Source organism: Camelina sativa, chromosome 8, assembly GCF_030686135.1.
Source record: "Camelina sativa cultivar CO46 ecotype springtype chromosome 8, ASM3068613v1".
Lineage (NCBI taxonomy): Eukaryota > Viridiplantae > Streptophyta > Magnoliopsida > Brassicales > Brassicaceae > Camelina > Camelina sativa.
The window spans coordinates 20,050,952-20,074,159 of NC_141887.1; the positions used below are offsets into that span (position 1 = coordinate 20,050,952).

Below are 23,208 nucleotides of genomic sequence, written 5' to 3' on the forward strand. Positions count from 1 at the left end.
ATCAGAAAAATGTCTACTGAAATACAGATTTGGTCAAACTCTGAAACAATCACCAGTTTCAGAATGGTGATTTGTGAGCTATAAAAACTCGGCTCTGTTAAATCAGCTTTCAGCAAATATGAGATTCATGACTGTCACGTCGTCTCGAACATGTAGCTTTGCCTTGAAGGGATAGATCCATGTGTATCTTGTGTTGATCATTACCAAATCACGAGATGGTATTTGTAACTTTCAAAGAATATATTAAGAGAGCTCCAAAAATGTGGATTATACAGTATTAAATACAAAAAGCTCACAAATGGTTAGTCACTGTTATAGGTTCAATTTTCATCGTAGTAGTTCTGCAGAATCTGCGTCCTTACAGATACAGGAATTGTAACCTTATGCACATTGTCACTCCAACTCAAGCTTCCAAAGTAGTAACCTGTGTTGATTTTGTGTGTGGTTGAGATTCTGACTTTAAAAGAGACCCTTTTGGTCTTAGAGTTAAACACTAGTGTCTTCAGTGTCACGGTCACTTGAAAACCCAATGGTGGCTCAACCTTTACTCTATAGACCGATTTGAGTGGTCCAACGTTAGTGAGAGTTCTGGTGAGAGTGACTTCGTCTTTGAGGTTTGGGATTGTGATGGAAGGCAAGTTAAAATCAAGAACAGATGGTTTGGGATTTGAACAGACTGTTCCTTTACCGACAAGCTGAGAGATCGATGACTCGTTGTAACCAGCAGAGCACATGTAGAGAACATAGTCTTCAAGTCCCAAGTCATATACAAGACCTGGTTTTGCAGCTTTCTCAGGATTCATAAGACCTCCACCATAGTCGAACGGATCAGCTAGCTTCCGAGGTGACCCTTCAGCGAATATCTGCTCTCCAAACGGATCTGTTCTCCAAGCTGTAGAAAATAAATGCTTACTGAGATATGTATGTTCTTGTGGAGGTAACTTGATAGATTAGATGAAGAAGATAAGAAGAACCTGTAGTGACAATGGCTGATCTAATGGCAGCAGGAGACCAATCACGGTGTAAAGCTTTAAGAAGCGCAACAACTCCTGAAATTGCAGGAGCCGCCATTGATGTTCCTGACATCATATTGAATCCTCGGTCGTTGAAAGTGGTATTAGTGGTTGTAGCCGCCAATATGCTCACTCCTGGTGCTGCTATATCCGGCTGCATTACATACAACATTAGTCCAAAATATGATTGTTTGATGAAAGAAAAAAGAGCATGTGAATGATTCTAGCATACTTTGAGGATCGCAGCTGCAATCGAATTAGGTCCTCTTGATGAGAACGTTGCCAACTTTGTTCCCACTGGTTGCCTGTGAGTGTTCTAGAAGGTTGTATCTTCACAACAGGCAATCTGCAAACCACAGTTCAGGTGAAGCATAGTCTCAGATACGGCGTTGCTTACATTCTTACAAATTCTAAGTGGTGAAGATATAGTATCATACCCATTGGACCGTATGTAGAGAACTATATCAGTTCCGAGCTCCCAGTCAACAGCAACACAAGGAAAATCATCTAGACATGGTCGGATAACATAACCTGGTTGTCTTGCGATGATTACACCGATACCACCGGCTGTCTTCACCGAACGTGCAGCACTCGATGCAGAAGCACTGTAAGGTGATGTTGTGAAACACAACACGACTTTCCCGACCATTGTAAGATTAGAATTCACGGAGAGTTCCTCACAAGTACTGCATTACAAGAACCAGAGGATGTCAGAGTATTTATCATATTCATATTACAAGATATGTTGAAAGACTGACTGAACATTACCCAGAAAAACTATGGTCGCTCTGTCCTGGGTTCTCTGGATAAACCAAGCTGGTGAAGCCAATTTCTGGACCTGTATACATTGCTTGACCCTACAATATAGTGGCCAAACTCACAATATGACACAAATTGTAATCTGAGTAGAACAATTAATAAAGAGTGAATATCTTGTTGTTACCAATATGGCTTTATTATTGCCAAGTGTAATAGGTGTGGCAAAGGAACGGTCTAGAGTAGTTGCAGCCACAGTCACAATCCAAGGAGCTGTGTTTGTCACGGTCTGAGCCTCAGGGCCAGAGTTACCACCGGCACAAACAACAGTTATACCCTTTAAGACTGCATGGAATGCTCCAGTAGTTATCCCATCGGGGATATCAGTTTCGCCATACATAGGAACGTCAGAGCCTAGAGAGATTGACAGAACATCAACACCATCATGCATAGCCTCGTCTATAGCTTTTAAGATGTCAGCTGATGAACAACTCATTATGTCTTCATCATCCAGATACCAACAAGTCTTGTACATTGCTATACGAGCACGAGGTGCCCCACCTCTCACAGTCCCTCCAGCTAAGCCCTTGTAGCTTATGTTGGGCACGTATGAGCCACCTGCAATGGTGGCAACATGCGTGCCATGACCATCATGATCTCTAGGAGAAATGAAATCAAGTGATTTTGTGGAGTTAAAGCTTTTGTTTTCCGCTATAAAACCATTGATAAAGTTCTTGGCTCCTATGAGCTTTTTGTTACAGTGAGAAGAGTTGAAAGCTTCTCCTGATTCACATCCTCCTTTCCAGTGGCTTGGCACCGGCCCAATCCCATAGTCGTTAAATACTTCAGATTCAGGCCATACTCCTGCAACCAAAGAGAACATTTTAGTCATAGAGACATTAAGAGGAGGAGTCATAAAACCAACACGGGGATTAAAGAAATATACAAGTAAACGCTCATACCTGTGTCGATAACACCAATGATACTTTGTGCACCCATATTAGTTTCATCTAGAAGATTCCTTGGATTGGCGGCAGAAAGGCCTAAGTAATCCCAAGTCCGAGTTGTTTTCAGCTTGTAGAAACTATCCGGTATAACATGAACAACTTCAGGTAAATCTATTGCCAAACAGCATCAGCAATGAAAAAAAAAAAAAAAAAAAAAAAAAATCAGACAGGCTGGTTGAGACGGTTGATATCTCATATAGTTTATGTCCTAGGTGTCTGATTCTTGAAATGCCAAAATGTGAGAATAAAAATGAGTACCTGCTATCTTCTTGGCTTGGGACTTGGTAAGCTTTGCCGCAAAACCGGAGAAGCCATGTCGGTAACTATACACCATTGAATCGTGTGCATCTTCTTTACTGTTCACATCGAACAAAATGCAAGAAATCTGAGTAACTGTTTGAGACATTATTATACCAGAGAAAGAGAAACTACCCTTTCTTTAGATACCTTCCCAGAAGTGACCATAACATCTGATGGTGAGTTTCCGTGACAAAATCCGGATCATCATGCTGCTTCTCACCCAAATGCACTATATGAACCTATTATTGATTATCAGAAACAGAACTATGTTAGGTCTCTCTTATATGTTCTCTGATGAAAAGAACTATCTTTAATCATTCTCAACTACCTTCCTCTCAGCACTGCCTTGTGCCACAAAATTTCTCTGCACATTGAGAAATATTACCAAACTCAGTACAACAATAGATGTTCTGTAATTCCTCATTCCAAATCACAAAGTCAAAGAGAGATGTTAATTCTAATGAAGGAGCAGAGAATAAATCGTTTATATAGATATCTCCTAAAAGACGTGTTAAGGCCAAGAATGTTTCCATTTTCTTGGAATTGTTCCCAAGTTTCATCATAGTTTATAATTAAAAGAATATATCAGGATGTGTCTGTGTGTGGCTAAGTCAACTAAAGTATAGTTTATTGCAATGTATGTAAGCATAAACAAATCAAACAGAGAAAATGAGATGGATGGTTAACCTCAACAACAGAACAAGTAAGCCTCCCCCTAGGGTATGATTCTTGCTCAATGTCGCTTCTTTGGCTAATTTTAGAGCTTTACTTGGTATGTTTCATGCTGTTTCTGGTGTTCCAAGCCAAAACATAGCTTCACAATGCTCTCTTCAATAATCAGCTTTCTTGACAAATCAGAAAAAATCTTTAGCTAGAAACAAAGGATCAAGACTTGAGTCTTCTTCGGTGGCCGATGAATTTCAGCGCCGGAAATAATGGGAACTACGACGGTGAGAAAAGAAGAGATGAATCGTTGTCAGAAATCAGAATGTTTGTTGTTTATTGGGCTTGACTTATTAAATTTATAATGGGCTTTTATGACCCAATTGTACGCTTACGAACATACATAATGGACTGAGCCTACATAGTGTTGCAATGCAGCCCCTTATATAGCAGCACCAGGAGTGAGCATATTGGCGGCTCCATCCACGGTCCACCAATAAATTATAAAACTTTGAACGAGCAAGGATTCATCATGTTGTCGTGGCTGCTCCCGTCACTTATGAACAAAAGAAATCCATGTCCCATATGTAACCATGTTCCATTTAAATGTATAATATATAATATGAATGGGAAATTAATTGTGCTATGAAAAACTTATACATGTCCCACATCGAAAGACGCCCAAAAAAACAGAGCTACATATATAGAGAGAAGAGGCATGATCTGTTGCCGAGCTTGGTAACGTGAGCTCGTAATCCGAGTGGAGGCTTTAAGGGTATTGGTACGGTAAATTCGTTTCAAGTGGTCGGGTTCTGGAATCGAGTTCTCTAGTTGTAGTTGTGTGCCTGGCGATGGATATGCGTCTAGCCAGCTCTGCTACGGAGTCTAATGTGACTAGTTCAGCCGAACACAACTTGTACCATTCCTTTTTTTATAAAGTAATGGTTGAACCACCATTGGGCATCCAAGTGACTGTGACCCCGGAGACGCTGGTGTTCAACTCTACAACCATACGGGCTTTTTTAAACTCAGAGTTTCGACCACACACAAAATCAACACAGGTTACTACTTTGGAAGCTTGACTTGGAGTGACTCTGAGCACAATGTCACCATTCCTTTGTCTGTGAGAACGCAAATTCTGCCTTACTACTAAGATGAGAATTAAACAAACAAAAAAACAAAATACTAACCATTTGTATCTTGTTGTGGAGTTTGTACTAACATATTATATTGAATGAAAGTGAATGTGATTTAATTTTACATCAGATTTGAGCGGACAAAATTCAATAAAAAAACTGGAAGCTACACTGTTTCTTTGGTTCATTATCAAGTTTAGAAGTACATTTAATATAAAACTTGATTTTCAATTGATAATTATTTTACACTCGTCATTAGTTCTAAATATATACAGAGAAGAGGCATCATCTGTCGCCGAGCTTGGTAACGTGAGCTTGTAATCCTAGTGGACGCTTAAAGGATAATGTTATACGGTTATGTTGTATTAAGCGGTCGGGCGCTGGTACGGTTTCTTAGTCCTATGTGACTTCTTGAGAGGATCACACAACTATGCCATTACCTTTTTATTTGTTTCCCTAATTAGCTTCCTTGGAAAACAAGTAATCATATATTACACTTTTTTATTCACCGCAATTTGCAGAAAAGTCTTCTTCTGACCTGTATATGTTTCGAATTCTTTGAGAAAAAGTCATGTTACTTCCTGAACAAAGGGATCCCTAGGAGAGGGTTTGGGAAATGATGGTAAGGGTCTAGCTCTCTAGATATATCCTTAAGGGGACAAAAAAAAAAAGAATTCATTCTTTGAGTAGAATTTGCATGGATATATGTGAACTCTTTATGAAGCAATTCTGGTTTGTTTATTCAATCTAACGCCTGCAATCTTTTAATGGTTTCAACCACACATGACATTATTATCGTAATCAAAATCAAGGGACAGTGTGCTCGATTGATCTTGTTTCAAAAAGCAAAATACTTCATTGAGTAAAAATTTCCATAAAGTGTCTCATAAACAATATTGGACATATCAGTGTTTGAGTTAATCAATACAACCGAATACAAGTTTATTAGTTCTCACAACCAGAGTGTCCATCAAGCTCTTTAGAATCACGTGTGCAATCTAAGGAACAAAATACTGACCCAGACCATTGAAAAGCTATCTTGTGTGGACAACGGTTCTCACAAAAAGAGCAAATATATCGATCCATATCAAGGTTGTTAGGCAGAACATGTACCTTTTCCTCGAATTCCCCAAAATGAAACAAAGATGAACCAGGCTTCATGTATAAGTCCCGTCCAAGCAGACAGTCAATGTGTAAGGTGACACAACAGTACTCATCACACACATAAAACCGTCCTTTGGGATCTACCTTCCCCTCGCAAACTTCGCACCAATACGTCACGGTGGTACTTGTTTCATCCCCATAAGAAAGAGTGAGCGTGTGATTATCATGCTTATACCTCACCTTTTCAGGTAAAGTCGCACATTTAAAACACAAAGCAAAGTCACACTCGACAATGCAGTTGAATGTCTCATGTTCAGCAGCTTTGCAAATCGAACAAATTCTTCGCTCTTTTGGTTTAGATGTTAGGAACAAAGGATGCCTATGGCTTCCATGGACTAATGGTTCAGTAATTTTAGCGCACTGCACGTGTAGACGGAAACTACATTCTTTTTTGACACACTCGTAGAAGAAACCGGCTACCCAGTACCGGAAACAAGCTTCACATAGAAAAGGATCTTCCAAAGCATTGAAATATTGTTGAGTGAGTAGATGTGGATGTATGGGGTGATATATTTTCCGAGAAAGATTTGCACAGTCTTGGTGGAGAATGAAATCACATTGCATACTGGAATAAAACTTACCAAAGTAGATTGTCGTGGTACATGCTCGACACTCCTTGTTCTCGTCGTAGTCTCTGTTTGAGTTATCATCAAGTCTCAAATGATGTTCTTCGTGACTGATATGCTTTATGATTCCATCGCTTATCTTGACAAATGGCTCAACCTCTTCAATATCCTCTTCCGGCTCTCCCTCAAGTTCTTTACAATCCCATACATTTTCTTGTGTGGCACATCTTGAATGAACTGCATACAAACATCCACTTTTGATGCAAAAATAGAATCCGTAATCATTAATGATGCTTTTGCGACAAACGCCACAAAACAAATCTTCTTGGTCGTCAAAGGAAGTTGTAAAAGAGATACGATGTTGATGGCGTGATATCCTTATAACACGAGGTAAGTTGATACATCGTAGATGGACAACAAAGTCACAAGGGGGACACATATAGATAGGGGAGCTCGTATCAGCCAAGGCGCATAGGTTGCAAGTTAAGGAAGCATGTCTTGGAAACGAAGCAAGAGTATGCTCATGCCACCTTGCACGGTCTATATGTAAGACTGGCTGTTTCTTCACACAAGCCATATTCATAGTAAAATCGCAAGACAAGCAAAAATAGAATGTCCAGTCGAGATATCTATCACAACAATAGCATTGCCTTGTTCTTCCGACGTTCTCTCTCAACGAGGCTAGCTGAAGAGAATGTCTTCGATGAAGATGATGTTTGAGCTCAACTGGAGCCTTGTTATATTCTTCATGATGCTTGCCATTACAACCTAAGCAGCGAAAATAAGTAGCATCTTCTCCTGGGAAATTGTATTTCACCCAGTTTCCAGGGAGACAATCCCACTTTACATTGTTACTACACATACTTGTTTCACACGCATAAAATTTGCCATTCTCAAAGCTTAGGTTTACCTGAGGCCACAGGGAAATAAACTTCTTCGAATTTGACTTCATAGAGATGATACATGAGATTACTTGATTGATGAGGGAGATGAGCTCAGGCTCCGGCTCGAGACTCAATGTCTTAGGTAATAGTGACTTTAGCTCCGTAATAGAATCCGAATCCATAGAGTTTTGAAGGAGTAGTGTGAGCTTTAACAATGACTCCGACTGGGAACTCAAATCCATTGAGCTGACAAGAGAGATTGTTTGAGTAATGAGTGACATAACCTTCGACTCCGGCTTCGGCTGCGAATCCAAGTCCATGGAGCTGACCAGAATGTGTATTTGATTAATGACTGAGATAGCTTTCGAGTCCATAACTGAATCCCATATACTTGTCCCAATAATCCAGGGGATAAATAATAGTTGAGAAATGAGTGAAATGAGCTCCGACTCGGAGTCCATAGACTTGACGACGTTCCAATGGCTCGGTGGTCTCTTCACACAAGCCATATTCATAGCAAAATCGCAAGACATGCAATAATAAAATACATCGTCGAGATACTCATCACAACAATAACACTTCCTGGTCTCGCTGTCCTCAACTAAAAACACAAGCTGGAGAGAATGTTTACGATGAAGATAGTGTTTGACCTCAACCGGAGCTTTCTTATATTCTTCATGGTTTTTGCCTTTGCAACCTTTGCAGCAAAAATAAGTAGTAGCGTCTTCTTCTCCTGAAATATTGACTTTAAGCCACTCTCCACCGATACACCTCCACTTGCCTTAACGGTCCCTAAACGCTTCTTCACACACGTGAAATTTTATTTGACCTTTTCCTAATCTTACTTGTACCTCAGGACAAAAAGAAATAAATTTCCCCGACTTTGAGTTCATAGAAATGACGAAGGAGAATATCTTATAGATGGATGACATGAGTTCCGGCTCCGGTTCGATAGTCACCATTTCACCACAGAGTGCCACGAGATCCAAATCCAGCTTACTACTTGTATCCGGATCGGTAGAGTTACGGAGAGAGATTTTCCGAGAATAGAGTGATATGAACTCCGTTAGCGGCTTCGGCTGGGAATCTAAATCCATAGAGTTGAAGACAGAGACTGTTTGAGTAATGAGTGGAATCAGCTCGGACTCCGTCATCTTAGGCTGTGAATGCAAATCCATTGTGCTGACTAAAGAGATTATTTGAGTAGTAACTGACGCTGCCTTGGAATACCAATGCCCATCACAACCTACTTGCGTTTCGAATAATAGTTGAGTAATGAGTGATATGAGTTTCGACTCCAAATCAAAATCCATAGAGATGTTGAAAGAAATGATCCGAGTGATGAGAGAGATATTTTCTTCTCGCTAAAGCATTTGAACGATCAGCTTTTCAAAGTTGATATGAAAGATATCTGTTTTTTTTACCGAAGCAATAAATTTAGTTTTATCAGCATTGAATTTTTTGGGGTAATTGACATTAAAGCAGACTGACATATGCACAATCAAGTAAATTGATAGAAGAGATATTTTTTTTGCCAAAACAGTTGAATGTTATCAGTCTTAAATTTTATGATGTCAATGTCCTTTTTACTTTTCACAGCTTTAACATCCCCAATTTAATATTTCTGAAGTACACAACTTCTTTTTGGTAGACTATATAATAGTTATAGGTTATAAAGTTATAATTATTATTTGATTTATTAGTTGGTTACAAAATAGGTTATATAGATTGGTTTCGTTAGTCATACCGAGATTTAGGGATTAAAATAATTACTTTACCTGCATTATTATTAATTACTTGCAATGAATACACTGAAAGAGGATATCCCAAAGAATAATACAACTTAGAGAAATAAAATATGGAAACAAATGAAACACTATAAACAAATCTTTAACAAAAATTTTCTCTATTAAACACGTCTAATAGAGTATATTTAAACAACCATATATATTGTTAGGCGATTAAAGAAATAAAATAAAATCTCCCGAATTTTATTTATTCTCTTTTACAAAATATCTATTCAACTAAAATTTTGACTGAGTAACAGGTCAAAATTTGAATATTTAAATTCAATTTCATATATTTCTATTGTTGAATTGTATAGTTTTTTATACTCTAATAAACTTTTTAAATAATTTAATTTGAAATATTTTAAAATAGTTTAATTTGATATCTTTAAGAATATCATAAATATATGATAGATCAAAAAGGTAAAAATTATAAACACTCTAATTTGATTTGTTATAGCACAGATCAATAATGTCACTATAATATTAAAAATTTCAAGAAATATGTTTTCTTGCTATAGCACAGGTTTAAATTAAAGTTTGGAATAATGTTGTTTGGTAGTCTTTCTCGGTCAAGATGAATTTCACAAACATACATTACATATTTGGTCCCAAAACTAATATGTCGTAAACTATGGGTTAAGTCATAGAATTAACAATCAAAATACAATATATAATTTTAAACACTAACCAAATCAAATAAAATTAACAAACAATTTTTTTTTTATCACACAACTTAACCCGCGATATCTAGATCTATTAGAATAGATCTTACAAAAAGATGTTATTTCATAAGTCATGTTCAGCATATGATTTTATGGCATATTATTCCATTCAAAAAAACACTTAAAAAGAAAAAGTACATATATGATGTTTTGAATAAAAATTACAAAAAAAACAAAAAAAATTTCAACCCGTGCTCTAGCACAGGTCATATTCTAGTATATATATATATGTATAATAGTATAACTAGAAGATGATTTGCACATTTTAATAAATTCTGTATTTATGAACCATAGATAATATATAAAAATCTTGTTATCCTAAATTACACATCGAATTAACATGTTAAATTTTAATGTTATAGTAATATCATTCATCTATTTTTCTTGTGCAGCCTTATAAAATTAGTACCCATGCTTATAATTTATTTATCAGTTAAATATCAAAAATAAATACTATATTAAAATTCACTAGTCCATTTCAGTTTGTAAAACATTTAATAAAGTTTATGTCCAGAATCGCTTGTTATATTTTAGCACTAGGTAATAGCCTGTGTATATACAACAGTTGTTGTATAACCATTTCTGTTAATTAAATTTAATTTATTTAACAATCATAAAAAAATATTGAACAAATAAAATTTCTAAATATCAATATCATTTTTTATATTTTTATTTATTCCAATTATACAATATCAAAATATGTAATTTATTTAAATATAATTGTACATATATTTCTCTTGTATTTTTTGACTCTTCTACTTTTTTTTTTCCACCAAACATTAATCTAGAAAATAACTCCAAAATTGGTTGCCCAAACCGGCGGACCACTCCTTAGGATTCTGCACCATCGCCACTAATTCTGCGCTGTCCGTCTCAAAACTCTGACAGTCCACACCAGTCGCCAATAAGGAATCCATCGCCCAAATCAAAACCTGAAACTCCGAGTGTAGAAGGGAAGGACTGCGACGTTGACTCCGTGTTCCAGCGTGGAATCCTCACTATTACAAAACCACCATCCCAAACGTACAAGAGGATCTGAAGCCTTCCAAAAACCGTCAACCTGACACCGGGGAGCAGAATCCCGAGTTTCCACAGTCAAGGGATCTAGGGTAGCCGAATAAAAGGATTTAGCCTCTTCCCATAACAATTTATCACTGTCCGCCTGATTAATAACCTCGATTCCCTGAAAAACTTTTTTATTCCTATCCTTCCAAATTGACCAGAAAATCCATGGTAAACGAAGACGAATATTCGAGACGTCGGCTTGGGATGGCACCCGCCAAAAAAGAAAATCAAGGTTCGTGTATATGGACCTAGAGGGAAAGCCCCCGGAACTTAAGTCAATGGAAGATAAGTCCCAGATTCGACGGGAATGGGAACACTCAAAAAGTGCGTGATTTATAGTCTCAACCTCCAAATCACAGCGTTTACATAGGGTATTGCACCGAACACCCCGATGAGCAAGTCGTTCCATCACCGGAAGGGAACCAGAAGCAATCTGCCAGAAAAAATGTTGAACCTTCGAGGGGACCTCAAGTTTCCAGGCCTGTGCCCTAAGGGCCGTGCAAGATGGTTCATATTCAACTTCTGTAATTAATTCCCATGCGAGCCGATAACCCGACTTGACCGAGTATTTTCCTGATTTAGTATAGTGCCAAATCAACTTATCTGGTTTGCTGAATTTACTGATCTCCATAGTTTGAATGATCTGGATATCTGCCGGGTCCATAAACTCCTGAAGAATTGGCATATGCCACTCTTTATTACTAGGATTAATCAAATGATTAACCATCAAGTTGGGCTGTAACAATCTCCCACGGCCATTAACGGGTCTTGGCTGAATATCTGGAATCCAGGGGTCCCGCCATACCGAAACATGACAGCCCGAACCTATCGCCCACCTTGCACCGTGTTCCACCAAACTTTTAGTTGAATAAATACTCCTCCAAGCAAACGAAGGGGAATAAGGCTTCTTTGCATGTAAAAGATGTTTATTCCGAAAGTATCTACCTCGCATTACCCGAGCCATTAGGGAATCCAGGTAATGAATAGCCGCCAAAATTGTTTAGCCAGCATTGCATCATTGAATTGATCCAATGTACAAAAACCCAAACCATCGTCACATTTGCTCTTGCACATCTTATCCCAAGCTACTCAGTACAATCCTCGTGTCTTATTGTTAGACTTCCACCAAAACCTTGAGATAACACTCGTTAGTTTAGACGTTAACTCCTGTGGTAATTTATAACAAGACATAACATGGGCTGGGAGAGCCAACGCGACCGACTTAATCATAACTTCCTAATGGCTCTTCTACTTTTATAGTAATTTTCTTTAATATTTTTGAGCATTCGGGGTAAAGAAACATTATTAATGATAAATTTTTTTTTTCATTAATTATGCTATTAAACATTTAATAAGAGTTGTTCATAATTCATATAAACTAACACATAAACGAAAGTACTTAACAATTAAAAATCCAAATTACTTTTTAAGCAACAAATTAAATACATTTTCTATAAAATCATATGAAGTGCAATCGAACATATATTTCAAACAATATATATAATAAAATTCTTACAGTGATAACTTAATTGAGTTTTTATGCAAGTACATTAGAAAGAAAAAAAAAATCTTTTTAAGATTGGAGATATGGTGGAAGCTAGGAGAATGTGAGAATAGTTATTTATAAGATAAAAAGTGATGTTATGTTTCTAAAATAATTTCATTATTGGAGTTACACTATAATTTATAAAGTGTTTAAATGAAAATTAATGGAAAATACTAAAATAATCAATTCAAAATTAATGTATTTTTAGGTACAATTCAGTAGTAGTAAAATGTTTATTTAAAGAATGGACTAAAGGTCCGAATGGTGACTGCGTATTTGATTGTGCGGGGAAACTGGTTTTAGAGTGCGGTACGGATCAACTGCGGTACATGCGGTTTGCGGAACAAGTGCGATTTATACAAAATAAACGGTACATAATAAAAATTGATTGGTGAAAAAAACTATTTATGGTTTACAATAGAATGTTTGACTGGTAAAAAATGTAATTGCGGCTCATGATATATTGCTAAATTGATTATATTTGCACATAATTTTGTATTTATGATAAAATTTACATATTACTGAAAAATCATAATAATAATATTAATTATAAATCTAATCTAATGAGCTATTCATTGTTTGTTTCAAATAATTAAATTGCATTTATTAGTTATTTGCTAAAACTTGTCAAAAAATAAAATTTATTTGCTAAAACATAACTTAATTACATAATTACACATTTAAACTCATAATCTTTTGAACTAATAATAATAATAAGTCAACTATAAAAAATACTTTCAAATAATAATGGATACTTGAATGAAAAAAGGAAAAAAAACACCAACTTTTTTAAGTGATATAAAAGAAATTGTGTATGATAATATTTTTGTGTTGTATGTTTAATTTTATATACATGTTTTATTATTATTAAATGATATTATTAACTATGGGTGCAGATTTGCTAAAAACACATGGTATTGTCTACATTAAAAAATTGAAGTGCGTTTTTGATATTTTAGGTGTAATTATGCATAACGCACACTGTACAATTTATTTAATGAAACAAAACGCAAATTGATAAATGAAATTGTGAATGGTGACATATTAGTGGTTTTCTATTTTTTGTTTGAATACCGCACTTAATGGTGTTACCATTCACTAACTAATTATATAATGAAAAGTAAATATTATTTAAAATACCAAATACACCAACAAAGAGATAATGAAACCATACTTTTACACAATCATGATTCAAACATTTGTACCACACTGTATGTTTTTTTTCACTATTCAACATTATCTTGAACAGCTCGTTCCGCACGAACTGAATTTGTATCATATGATGTGTTTCTAATTAACAAACCACATTTATGCCGTACTTAATTCACTTTTCTAACACTGCTTGATCAGCTCTTATTATTTGAAGTAGGCTAATACAATGAACCATCATATATCACTTAAATAAATTTAACATGTGTTTCACCTCTATAAGTCAAAGCTTGACATATAACATCTATTGAGATTCCAGCATTTACATCTACTAGGATAGGAGTGATACTATGTTTGGTACCAACAATCATGAAGTTCATTTCACAAAGATTGTCTTCTAAACCCTACAATTAGAAAATTAGAACTCCCATAAATTTTATTTCATTTTAAAATTGTAACTAAGAGATAAAAGTTTACCAAAAGTAGGCATTTTTATTGATGACAAAGATAACATGATTAATATATTAATTGGAGACAGATTAAGAGTACTACAATAAAATATAAAACAAATTAGACCAAAAATTAAGTACTCAACACACCTTTTCCCAACATTTTAACCACAAAAAGTTTATATATGATTTTTTCCTTCCAAGTATTGTTTCTCTTAAATTCATTTTCAATGTGTTTAATAGCTTTAACATTATTCAAGTTTTTTATTTACAATGATGGCTAAAAGATGATATATTGTGTTTGAATCGGTTTTGAAACTTTGTTTTCTTTCTTATATGATAACTTTTGTTGAGTCAAACTATGTTAAAGTAATCATGTCTATATTTTGTCTCTCCTTAGCATATATTTATCATTCATTTAGCTAGGATAACTCATTGGTTTACATCATTTTCTAGTCTTTTCTATACACTTTGCATGTCTAGGTAGTTCTTGCATCATTCTTGCATACATTGTGCATTTCCGAGTATTTCAGGTATTTAGGAGACGTTGGAAGCGCATCCGACCGAGCACCTCTCACTCGCCACACACTCCAGCGGTCCAACCGAGCCACTCTCACTCGCCACACACCCTAGCGGTCCGACCGAGCCACTCTCACTCGCCACGCACCCCAGCGGTCCGACCAAGCCACTCTCACTCGCCACGCACCACAACGGTCTGACCGAGCCACTCTCACTCGCCACGCACCCCAGCGGTCCGACCTAGCCACTCTCACTCGCCATGCACCCCAGCGGTCCGACCGAGCCACTCTCACTCGCCACGCACTCCAGCTACTGGTTGTACACCGACCAAATCAAGCATGTCAGGAAGGCACTCCATCTTACACGCTTCAGGAGATTTCCGAACCGACGCTCCATCTTGTCGTTTTGAGTTTTAGGGGTTCACATGTTTTTACTATAAATACATTTTGTTAAGTCTTTGTCAAAGACATCTTTTATCTCGTATTGTTTTCTTTTCCTTAAGGTTAACCTAGCCACCAAATACGTTCTAAGACTTTGTATTCCGATATCTTTGAGATTATTCAATTTTTGCATTGGATTCCTTCTACAAAGTCGTTCATCTTATTTTTATCTACCTAATAATGCTTGTTTCAATGTTTTCTATGTTTGCATCCTTGATGATGATTTTCGGATCTGAGTAGTGTGGTAGTTCTTGAGGAAGGGATAGATTAGGAGGAGGATCTTAGGATGTAGAGTGTTTAAGCTTTGATTGTATGATTCCCTTCTGGGCTAGAGTTAGAAATACTAGTTTCTCTCTGATCAATTGGAACTGAGTTTTAGACATTTCCGCATCCAAAAGGTGTTCGATGAAATGTCTGACCAACTAGTGCTAGAAACTTACGTTCCTAGCCTAAGAGATTAGTTGTCTAGGATGTTTGTTGACGTGAATGAACTTGTTTTTCATGCCATGCTTGATCATGTTTCTCTAGCAAGAGCTAGGTTTGGAAGTGGTTGAGTTTGAGTAGCTTCTGTCAAGAGATTGGATTAGCTAAGAAGTGATGTTCATTGTTTAGGGATGGTTTTCTTGTGACATGTTAAATACTCTATAGACTAGGATACTCCGCCGACATCAATTACTCCCATCCTTAGGACCTCTTTATTTCTGATTTTTATTACATTCCTGAGACTGTTTCGTTTCTTGCCTTTTTAGTTCTTGCTTAGACTCGTTTATGTTTTTATTCATTTTTGCTTCTTGTCATGCATTCTCGTTTCTCGTTCTGTGACTCATTTTCGTTTTGTATTGTCATCATTCTAGGACTGTTAGACAAACACTCTCTTTGAATTGGCTTGACTTCTGGATTGACACCTTAAGTATTACAACTGCATAAGGTTAATTGAACCTGCTAGGATAGACACACAAAAATCTTAGTATCAATTTGGCGTTATTGCCATTTGGGATTCGTTTTGCTACATTTAAGATTTCAAGTCTTGCAAGATTAAGTTCTGTTACACTTCTCATTCTGAGTACTGACTTGTTTTGGTTGTCTGCTTGTTTGTTCTGCATCTCAGGAACCTGTTGATTGCAACCTTACATGGACACCAGATCAAGAGGGCATCAGAATCTCCTTCCTGTTATCGACGACATCAATCGGTTACAACGACAACGACAAGCTCGTCAACTCACTGATCATCCCTTACCAGTCAATATGGAACAACAGAATGAACCAAATCCGAGACCGCGAAACATTAGTGCTGGGGATGCCCCAATACTCATACTCAGCATGCTGGTATCGTCCCTCCCACCGTGCAGAACAAAAACTTCGAAATCAAAGGCAGTCTGATCTCCATGATCCAGGGGAACAAGTTTCATAGGTTACCTATGGAGGATCCACCAGACCATTTGGACGAGTTCGACCGTCTGTGTAGTCTCACCAAGATCAACGGCGTGAGTGAGGATGGTTTCAAGTTGCGCCTCTTCCCGTTCTCCCTGGGAGACAAAGCTCATCACTGGGAGAAAAACCTTCCCAAGGGATCAATCACAACTTGGGATGGTTGCAAGAAAGCATTCTTGGCCAAATTCTTCTCCAACTCCAGAACAGCCCGTCTCAGGAATGAGATTTCTATCTTTACTCAGAAGAGCTCAGAATCATTCTGTGAAGTCTGGGAGCGTTTCAAGGGTTACCATAACTAGTGTCCGCACCATGAATTCAGCAACGAGTCACTGCTGAACACTCTCTACCGTGATGTACTACCAACGATACGTATTGATAACTCTATATTTTACCATCTTTTAGCATGCATTTATCTCCTGTTTTGCATTGTTTAGAGTTAGTTTTAGCACATTTATGTCTTTTATTCTCAGTTTATGCATTTGGATAGAATTTGCATTGCATTTGCATATTTGTGTGCATAAACAGGTGAATTACGTATTTTGGAAGCACAAAGGAGAAGTTGTGATCAAAAAGGGACATCTAGCAAGGGATAAGGCTCAAAAGAGGAGGAAAGCAATCACTCGACAATGGAGTAGAGCACACACTCGGTCGGATTCAAAACAAGTCCCTCAAAGATCGACCCGAATAAAGATCTTCCGTTGTCAATTGTAGACAACCGAGTTAGATTTCCAATGCCGGTGGTCTCAGGCCGATCGGAGTTATGATGCAAAAGTTATCCGGAATTTACTGAACAGATATTATCCCAGATCGAGGACTCGACCGTTGGAAAAAGCAGAAGAAAAGGTCACTCGACCATGCACTCTATCGAGCACATGATCGAGTTGTGAGCTGCCTCTCTATTTTGTCTCCTAGCTAACTAGGGCTTCCCTTCTTTTCTATAAATAGGTCTCTTAACTCTGGCCACAAAACAACCTCGTTTTTTTAGGTCTAGCCACCAAAAATTGTAATCTTCATAACTTTTGATCCTTTAAGTATTTTCATTTGATTTCTTCTACAAAGTTGCTTATTTTATCATCATCTTTATGATTATGTCTGTTTCATCATTTTCTGGGTTTGTGTTCTTACATCTCATTTATTAGATTCTGAGTAGAGATAGATTCTTAAGGATGGGTTAGGTTGGTAGAGAACTTAGTTTGTTTAGGATTGTTTAAGCTTGAATTCCATAAAATCCTTTCTAGATTAGATATGCTCTATGCTATTCTTATACTGAGAAGGTAAGGATAGATCTTAAGCTTCTTAGCATCACACCAATGTCTAAGTTGCTAGATAAGGCTAAGTCTAGAGATTATCATGAAGCATGCTAAGAGATTAGATGTTTAAAGTGAATTTTGACATTAATGATCTGATTCTTAAAGCTTGTTTAGTATGGTTTCACCAATGAGAGTTGGGTTAGGATGTTACTAAACTTGATTACCTCTTTCATGAGAGTGGATTGGTAAGCCCTTGAGATCATTATCTAAGGATTAGCTCTTTGTTGATTGAGTTTTGTTAAGCAACCTAGCTAGATTAAGTTTAATACCAACCAATAATTCCCATCCTTAGGATCTATTTGCTACTTGTTTGCTTTTGTTTCTTGCATTTAATTACTTGTCTTTTTCTGCTTTATTGTTTCTGCTTTTAGTTTTAAGTTTAATCTTCTGTTCTGCATCACTCGTCCATGCACTCGACCTTGGTTCATACCATGCTCGATCGAGTGCTAGGTCGAGCTCCAGTTTATTTTCGTATTTATGCTCTGTTCTTTTCTATTTTGCTCTTGTTTATTTCCTGTTTAATTTAGTTTTCATCCTGTTTATTTACTGTTTTTTGTTACTCTTGCTTCTTTATATTTTGCACTGCTTTCATTTATTTATCTTGCATTTAGTTTCTGTTTAAGTACTTTACATTTTGCATTTTACATTTCTGTTTCATTAGGTTGATAGAATACCACCCCATTTCTGAATTGGCTTAACTTGTACTATCTTGATTGCATCTTTTGTGATTAGCATAATCCCATTTGGATTGACACCTTAAGTACTACAATGCATAAGGATAATTGAACCTGCTAGGATTAGGAGAGACACAAAAATCCTAGTATCACATATGTTGCTTGACACTGCTTCTAACGGTAACTTCCTGAACAAGGACGTAGATGAAGGTTGGCAACTGGTTGAGAATCTCGCCCAGTCTGACGGTAACTACAATGAAGACTATGACCGCACAGTTAGAGGCGACGCTGGGTCTGAGGAGAAGTACAAGAAGGACCTCAAGAATGTCAATGAGAAACTTGACCATATCTTGCTAAGCCAGCAGCGGAGCATCCACTTTGTATCTGACGATGATCCTTTACAAATTCCAGATGGGGAGGGTGAGTAGACTGAGGAGATCAGCTATGTCCAGAATCAGGGTGGGTACAACAGAGGTTACAACCAATACAAGGAAAACCCAAATTTATCTTACCAAAGTAACAATGTTGCCAATCCACAAGATCAGGTGTATCCGCCTCAACAACAACAGAAAGGTCAACAAAAACCTTTTATGCATTACAATCGGGGATTCGTTCCTAAACAACAATTCCAACAAGGTTACCAGGCTCCCTCAGGACCACCACCAGGATTCTGCCCTCAACTAGTTCAGCCTACTCCAGCCCCAAATCAAGAAATGAAACAAATGATGCAGCAACTTCTTCAGGGTCAAGCTAGTGATTCTATGGATACTGCTAAGAAGTTTGCTGACCTTACTCAGAGGATGGAATGTTCCTACAACGACCTGAACGTCAAATTCGAAGCTCTGAATTCGAAGATAAGGTACATGGAAGGCTAATCCGCTTCTACTTCTGCACCAAAACTGGACAATTCCCAGGAAAGGCTGTTCTGAACCCCAAGGAGTTCGCCAATGCCATTACGCTGAGAAGTGGGAAAGCATTGCCTCCCAGGCAATGAGTTCCAGACGTCACTGCAGACAGTGAAGAATTAGATAGGGAGGGTTTTTCTCAGGATGGCGCTCAGATGGAGAACCAAGTCAAAGCAGTCAAAGATCCAATCGAGCCAGTGAAGTAGTCCGAACCTGAAGCTGTTAAGGAACCTGCTATTCCTGATGACAAATGTGCGAGATTCATCCCTCCACCGTACAAGCCTCCTCTACCATTTCCAGTGAGGTTCAAGAAGCAGCTTACTGAGAAGTACAAAGCCTTGTTCGAAAAACAAGTCAAGGAGATTGAGTTGAGGATGCCATTGCTGGATGCATTCGCACTTGTTCCTCACTACCAGAAATTCCTCAAGGACTTTGTGATGGAGAGATCAAAAGAAGTTCAAGGCATGGTGGTACTAAGTCTTGAGTGCAGTGCAATCATCTAGAGGAAGGTTGTACCCAAGAAGCTCAAAGATCCCGGATCATTCACTCTACCCTGCTCCATTGGACCTATGTCTTTTGATAGGTGCTTATGTGATCTGGGCGCTTCAGTTAATCTAATGCCATTCTCTGTGGCTAAGAAGTTGGGTTTCACAAGGTTTAAGGGTTGCGACATCTCCCTCATCCTTGCAGATAGATCAGTGAGACTCCCACATGGTATTTTAGAGGACTTTCCTGTCAGGATCAGAGATGTGGACGTGCCAACCGACTTCGTGGTTCTGGAGATGGATGAAGAACCGAAAGATCCTCTGATCTTAGGAAGACCGTTCCTGGTGACTGCTGGAGCCATCATTGATGTCAGAAATGACAAGATTGATCTCAACATGGGCGATGACTTCATTATGAAATTTGACATCAAGGATACTTTGAAGAAGCCAACAATAGGAGAACAAGTCTTCTACATTGAAGAGATGGATAAGTTGGCTGATGAGTTGTTGGAGGATCTAGCTGAGGAGGATCATCTCAAAACTGCTCTAACCAAGGATGGAGAAGAAGGGTTCCTGAATGAGGAGACCACTTCTTACAAGAATATGCTAGACTCCCACAGAGAAACGGATGAACCAGAGGAGTTTGAGCAGCTGTCTGACGCAGAAGAGGTATGTGCAGGTGATGCAGAAACTTCAAAACGCGAGATCTCCCTCTCGACCTACGTGATATGTTACGGTTTTGACTCACTTTGACCCCGTTTATTTGATAGTTTTGTAGTTGTTTGAGTCCTTTTCAGGTTATAATAAGAGGCTAGGAAGCTAAAAGCAAGGATTAGAACAGCAGGAACAATCGGAGCAGAAAGGAGTTGAATTGGAGCAGAAAAGCTGATTTTAGACCCAGGAGCACATGCTCCCGATTTCCGAGCACATGCTCCCAACTCTATGGTTTTATGACGACACGTGGCAAGCATCTAGGCGCCGATTCCCTGCCTAATTCCCCTTATTTTAGGCGATCCTTTGTGAGAGAAAGAGGGCTGAGATCGCTTTTTAATAGGGAGATTTGAATTTGGAATCTTTCCTTATTTTTCTCTACTTGTATGCTATTTAACCTAGGGTTTTTAGGAGAGATAGGAGACCTTTTTTCTTTCTTTTTCTTTTTTTTGGAGCGACGTTTTTGTGAGAGGGAGAAGAGCGGCTACCTTGTGAAGCATTCTCTGAACCCTTTTTATTTTTATGTCATTGAATTTCTCATCTTTTGCTATGATTCATTTCTCTATGTCTGAGTAGTTTTCTTTGCTAGATTAGGGGTTTCAAAAGGGGTTTCATGGGTTAGCAACAGAACACAAATAGGGCTTTATATAATCGATTGTCTTCACTATTGTTAGACTTAATGCTTAGGTTGATTTGATCACCCAATCTATGATTCTAGGTTTATCTATTCATCAAAAGTGTAATAGGTTGCTAGAAAAGACATTAGTGGGCAAATTATCCTAGACCTGTGAAAGTTGATGTGTAGGTGATTTGTGAACTTATCATTCATGTTCTTTAATGCTTGTCTGCGATTCTGGGCTCAAACGACAGTTTAGGGTTTATGGACCGCCGAGCATGTGCTCCGGATGTCTGAGCATGTGCTCCGCGTTTCCGCACAGAATCGATCAGATAGAGTTATTGATACCACGACAGTGGATCAGTTTATATTTATGTTTGAGTTCTAGACTGATACTTAATCTATGCCCTGAATAGTTGTTTAGTTGCTATCTCTGAAATTCCCAAGAATTACCCCCTGATCTAGTGTTTTGCTTATTGCCTTTTTATACCGTTTTAATCGTGTTACTGTTACCAAACAAACCCAACTTTGAATTGTCTTAGCTTGAAATTGAACCAATAGAACCATAGAGTAAAACTTGGTCTTCGTGGGATTCGACCCCTAAGTACTACTTCTTTGCTGTGCACTTGCAGTAGGAAAATAGGGTTTAAAACTCTGTGTATCAAGTTTTTGGCGCCGTTGCCGGGGACCAAATTTTTACCTTTGGTTTTCGGCGAAATTACTAGACAAAGACCTTACTGATTTGTCTTTCTGCTTCTTCTTTGCGTGTGTTTCAGGTGCATGTCAAGAAGATCTACAAGAAGAAACAACACCGAAGAACTAGTGCTTTGTCAGCCGCAGAGCTCTCTTTGGCAGAAAGAACAAACCGCAAGAACAAAAAGTTTCAATCCGTCAACATGGGTGACAATAGAAACAATGAGGATATGGCTGCCGAGTTGCAGCAACTTCGACAACAGTTGGGGCAGTTGCTCCGTGCTCAACACGAAAGAGCCGCGCCGCCACAACCGTCCATTGGGGACAAGGACAACCCGCATGTGTTCTACACCAACCGAGCGGCGATTGTTCCTCCCACCATCTCGAGACAAGATTTTGAGATCAAGCCACAGATGATCTCTCTAGTGAAGCAGCACCTATTTCACGCTCTCCTAGCTGAGATTCCGATGGACCACATCGAGAATTTTGAGGAGATATGTAGCACCACTGGTTCAAATGGGATACCGCCAGACTTTCTGAAGTGCAAGCTCTTTCCCTTCTCTCTTGCGGATAGAGCTTCACGTTGGCTGAAGTCATTGCCACCTGGGTCTCTAACATCATGGGAACAGTGTAGATCTGTGTTTCTGGACCATTTCTACACCAAGGCTAAGACCGCTGCCCTGAGGAACAAGATTTCATCGTTCCAACAGCACACTGGAGAAGCCTTCTGCGAGGCTTGGGAGAGGTACAAAGAGTACCGTAGAGAGTGTCCGCACCATGGATTCAGTGATGAACAGATTCTGGGCATTTTCTATGATGGAGTTAACTGGGACTACAGAAACGCTCTCAACTCGGCCAGCAATGGGGATTTTATGACAAAGTCTAAGGAAGGAGCATATCAGTTGATTGAGAACCTAGCTGCAAGCTCCAGCAACAAGGCTCCTGAGTATGACAGGTCCGTGAAGGTCAACAGTGTCGATACGCAAAAGATCGACGAGTTGACAGCCAAGGTGAACCTTCTTCTGAAGGGGAGCCAGAAAACTGTCCATTTTGTCGATGAGACCGGAGACATGCCGCTAGCTCAGGAGATTTGTGATGGAGAGGATGAAACGATGGAGGTTAATTATGTGAGTGGGCAAGGTTTTGTGCAGAACAGGGGTTTCAACCCGAACTATAGAAGCCATCCGAATTTGTCCTATAGAAGCACCAACGTG

At 38.2% G+C, this 23,208-nt stretch overlaps 3 protein-coding genes and 2 non-coding genes across 8 annotated transcripts; all 5 read right to left on the bottom strand.

The window, feature by feature from the left end:
• Positions 1-221: 221 nt before the first annotated feature.
• LOC104709624 (subtilisin-like protease SBT3.6) lies at positions 222-4,070 on the bottom strand. 4 transcript variants are annotated; one of them, XM_087463444.1, is made up of 12 exons: positions 3,764-4,070; positions 3,405-3,440; positions 3,224-3,315; positions 3,035-3,132; positions 2,732-2,887; positions 2,490-2,633; positions 1,957-2,387; positions 1,782-1,870; positions 1,451-1,699; positions 1,246-1,359; positions 975-1,167; positions 222-892 (listed from the first exon to the last, which is right to left on the bottom strand). In XM_087463444.1, exons 3-11 carry the CDS (start codon positions 3,244-3,246, stop codon positions 1,158-1,160), a joined length of 1,314 nt encoding a protein of 437 aa, XP_087319570.1. In that variant the 5' UTR covers positions 3,247-3,315; positions 3,405-3,440; positions 3,764-4,070; the 3' UTR covers positions 222-892; positions 975-1,157. The 4 variants fall into 4 exon arrangements, with proteins under 4 accessions (XP_087319570.1, XP_087319569.1, XP_087319568.1 ...); XM_087463443.1 differs by having other exon boundaries at positions 1,957-2,633; XM_087463442.1 differs by lacking the exon at positions 3,764-4,070 and having other exon boundaries at positions 3,405-3,515.
• A 1,638-nt stretch (positions 4,071-5,708) lies between these two features.
• LOC104709625 (uncharacterized) lies at positions 5,709-8,022 on the bottom strand. The gene has a single exon (XM_087461419.1). The coding sequence runs from the start codon at positions 8,020-8,022 to the stop codon at positions 5,821-5,823; it is 2,202 nt and encodes a 733-aa protein (XP_087317545.1). The 3' UTR covers positions 5,709-5,820.
• On the bottom strand, positions 5,709-8,802 carry LOC147940218 (cysteine/histidine-rich C1 domain protein). Its single transcript, XM_087461420.1, has one exon. It carries the CDS (start codon positions 8,800-8,802, stop codon positions 8,272-8,274), a length of 531 nt encoding a protein of 176 aa, XP_087317546.1. The 3' UTR covers positions 5,709-8,271.
• An 8,007-nt stretch (positions 8,803-16,809) lies between these two features.
• LOC147940219 (small nucleolar RNA R71) lies at positions 16,810-16,916 on the bottom strand. Its single transcript, XR_015564829.1, has one exon. It is a non-coding gene; the product is annotated as a small nucleolar RNA R71 (small nucleolar RNA).
• Positions 16,917-22,671: 5,755 nt separating this feature from the next.
• On the bottom strand, positions 22,672-22,778 carry LOC147940220 (small nucleolar RNA R71). Its single transcript, XR_015564885.1, has one exon. It is a non-coding gene; the product is annotated as a small nucleolar RNA R71 (small nucleolar RNA).
• Between the last annotated feature and the right edge of the window lie 430 nt (positions 22,779-23,208).

What these genes read in the sequence shown, in the direction of transcription:
- LOC147940218 (XM_087461420.1), bottom strand. Translation starts at nt 8,802, where the DNA reads ATGGATTTTGATTTGGAGTCGAAACTCATATCACTCATTACTCAACTA.
- LOC104709625 (XM_087461419.1), bottom strand. Translation starts at nt 8,022, where the DNA reads ATGTCTTGCGATTTTGCTATGAATATGGCTTGTGTGAAGAGACCACCG.
- LOC104709624 (XM_087463441.1), bottom strand. Translation starts at nt 3,500, where the DNA reads ATGAGGAATTACAGAACATCTATTGTTGTACTGAGTTTGGTAATATTT. An exon ending in AAGGCAGTGCTGAGAGGAAG is followed by an intron (nt 3,316 to 3,404) that starts GTAGTTGAGAAT and finishes AATCAATAATAG; the next exon opens with GTTCATATAGTGCATTTGGG. An exon ending in CTCTACATACGGTCCAATGG is followed by an intron (nt 1,360 to 1,450) that starts GTATGATACTAT and finishes TGTGGTTTGCAG; the next exon opens with ATTGCCTGTTGTGAAGATAC.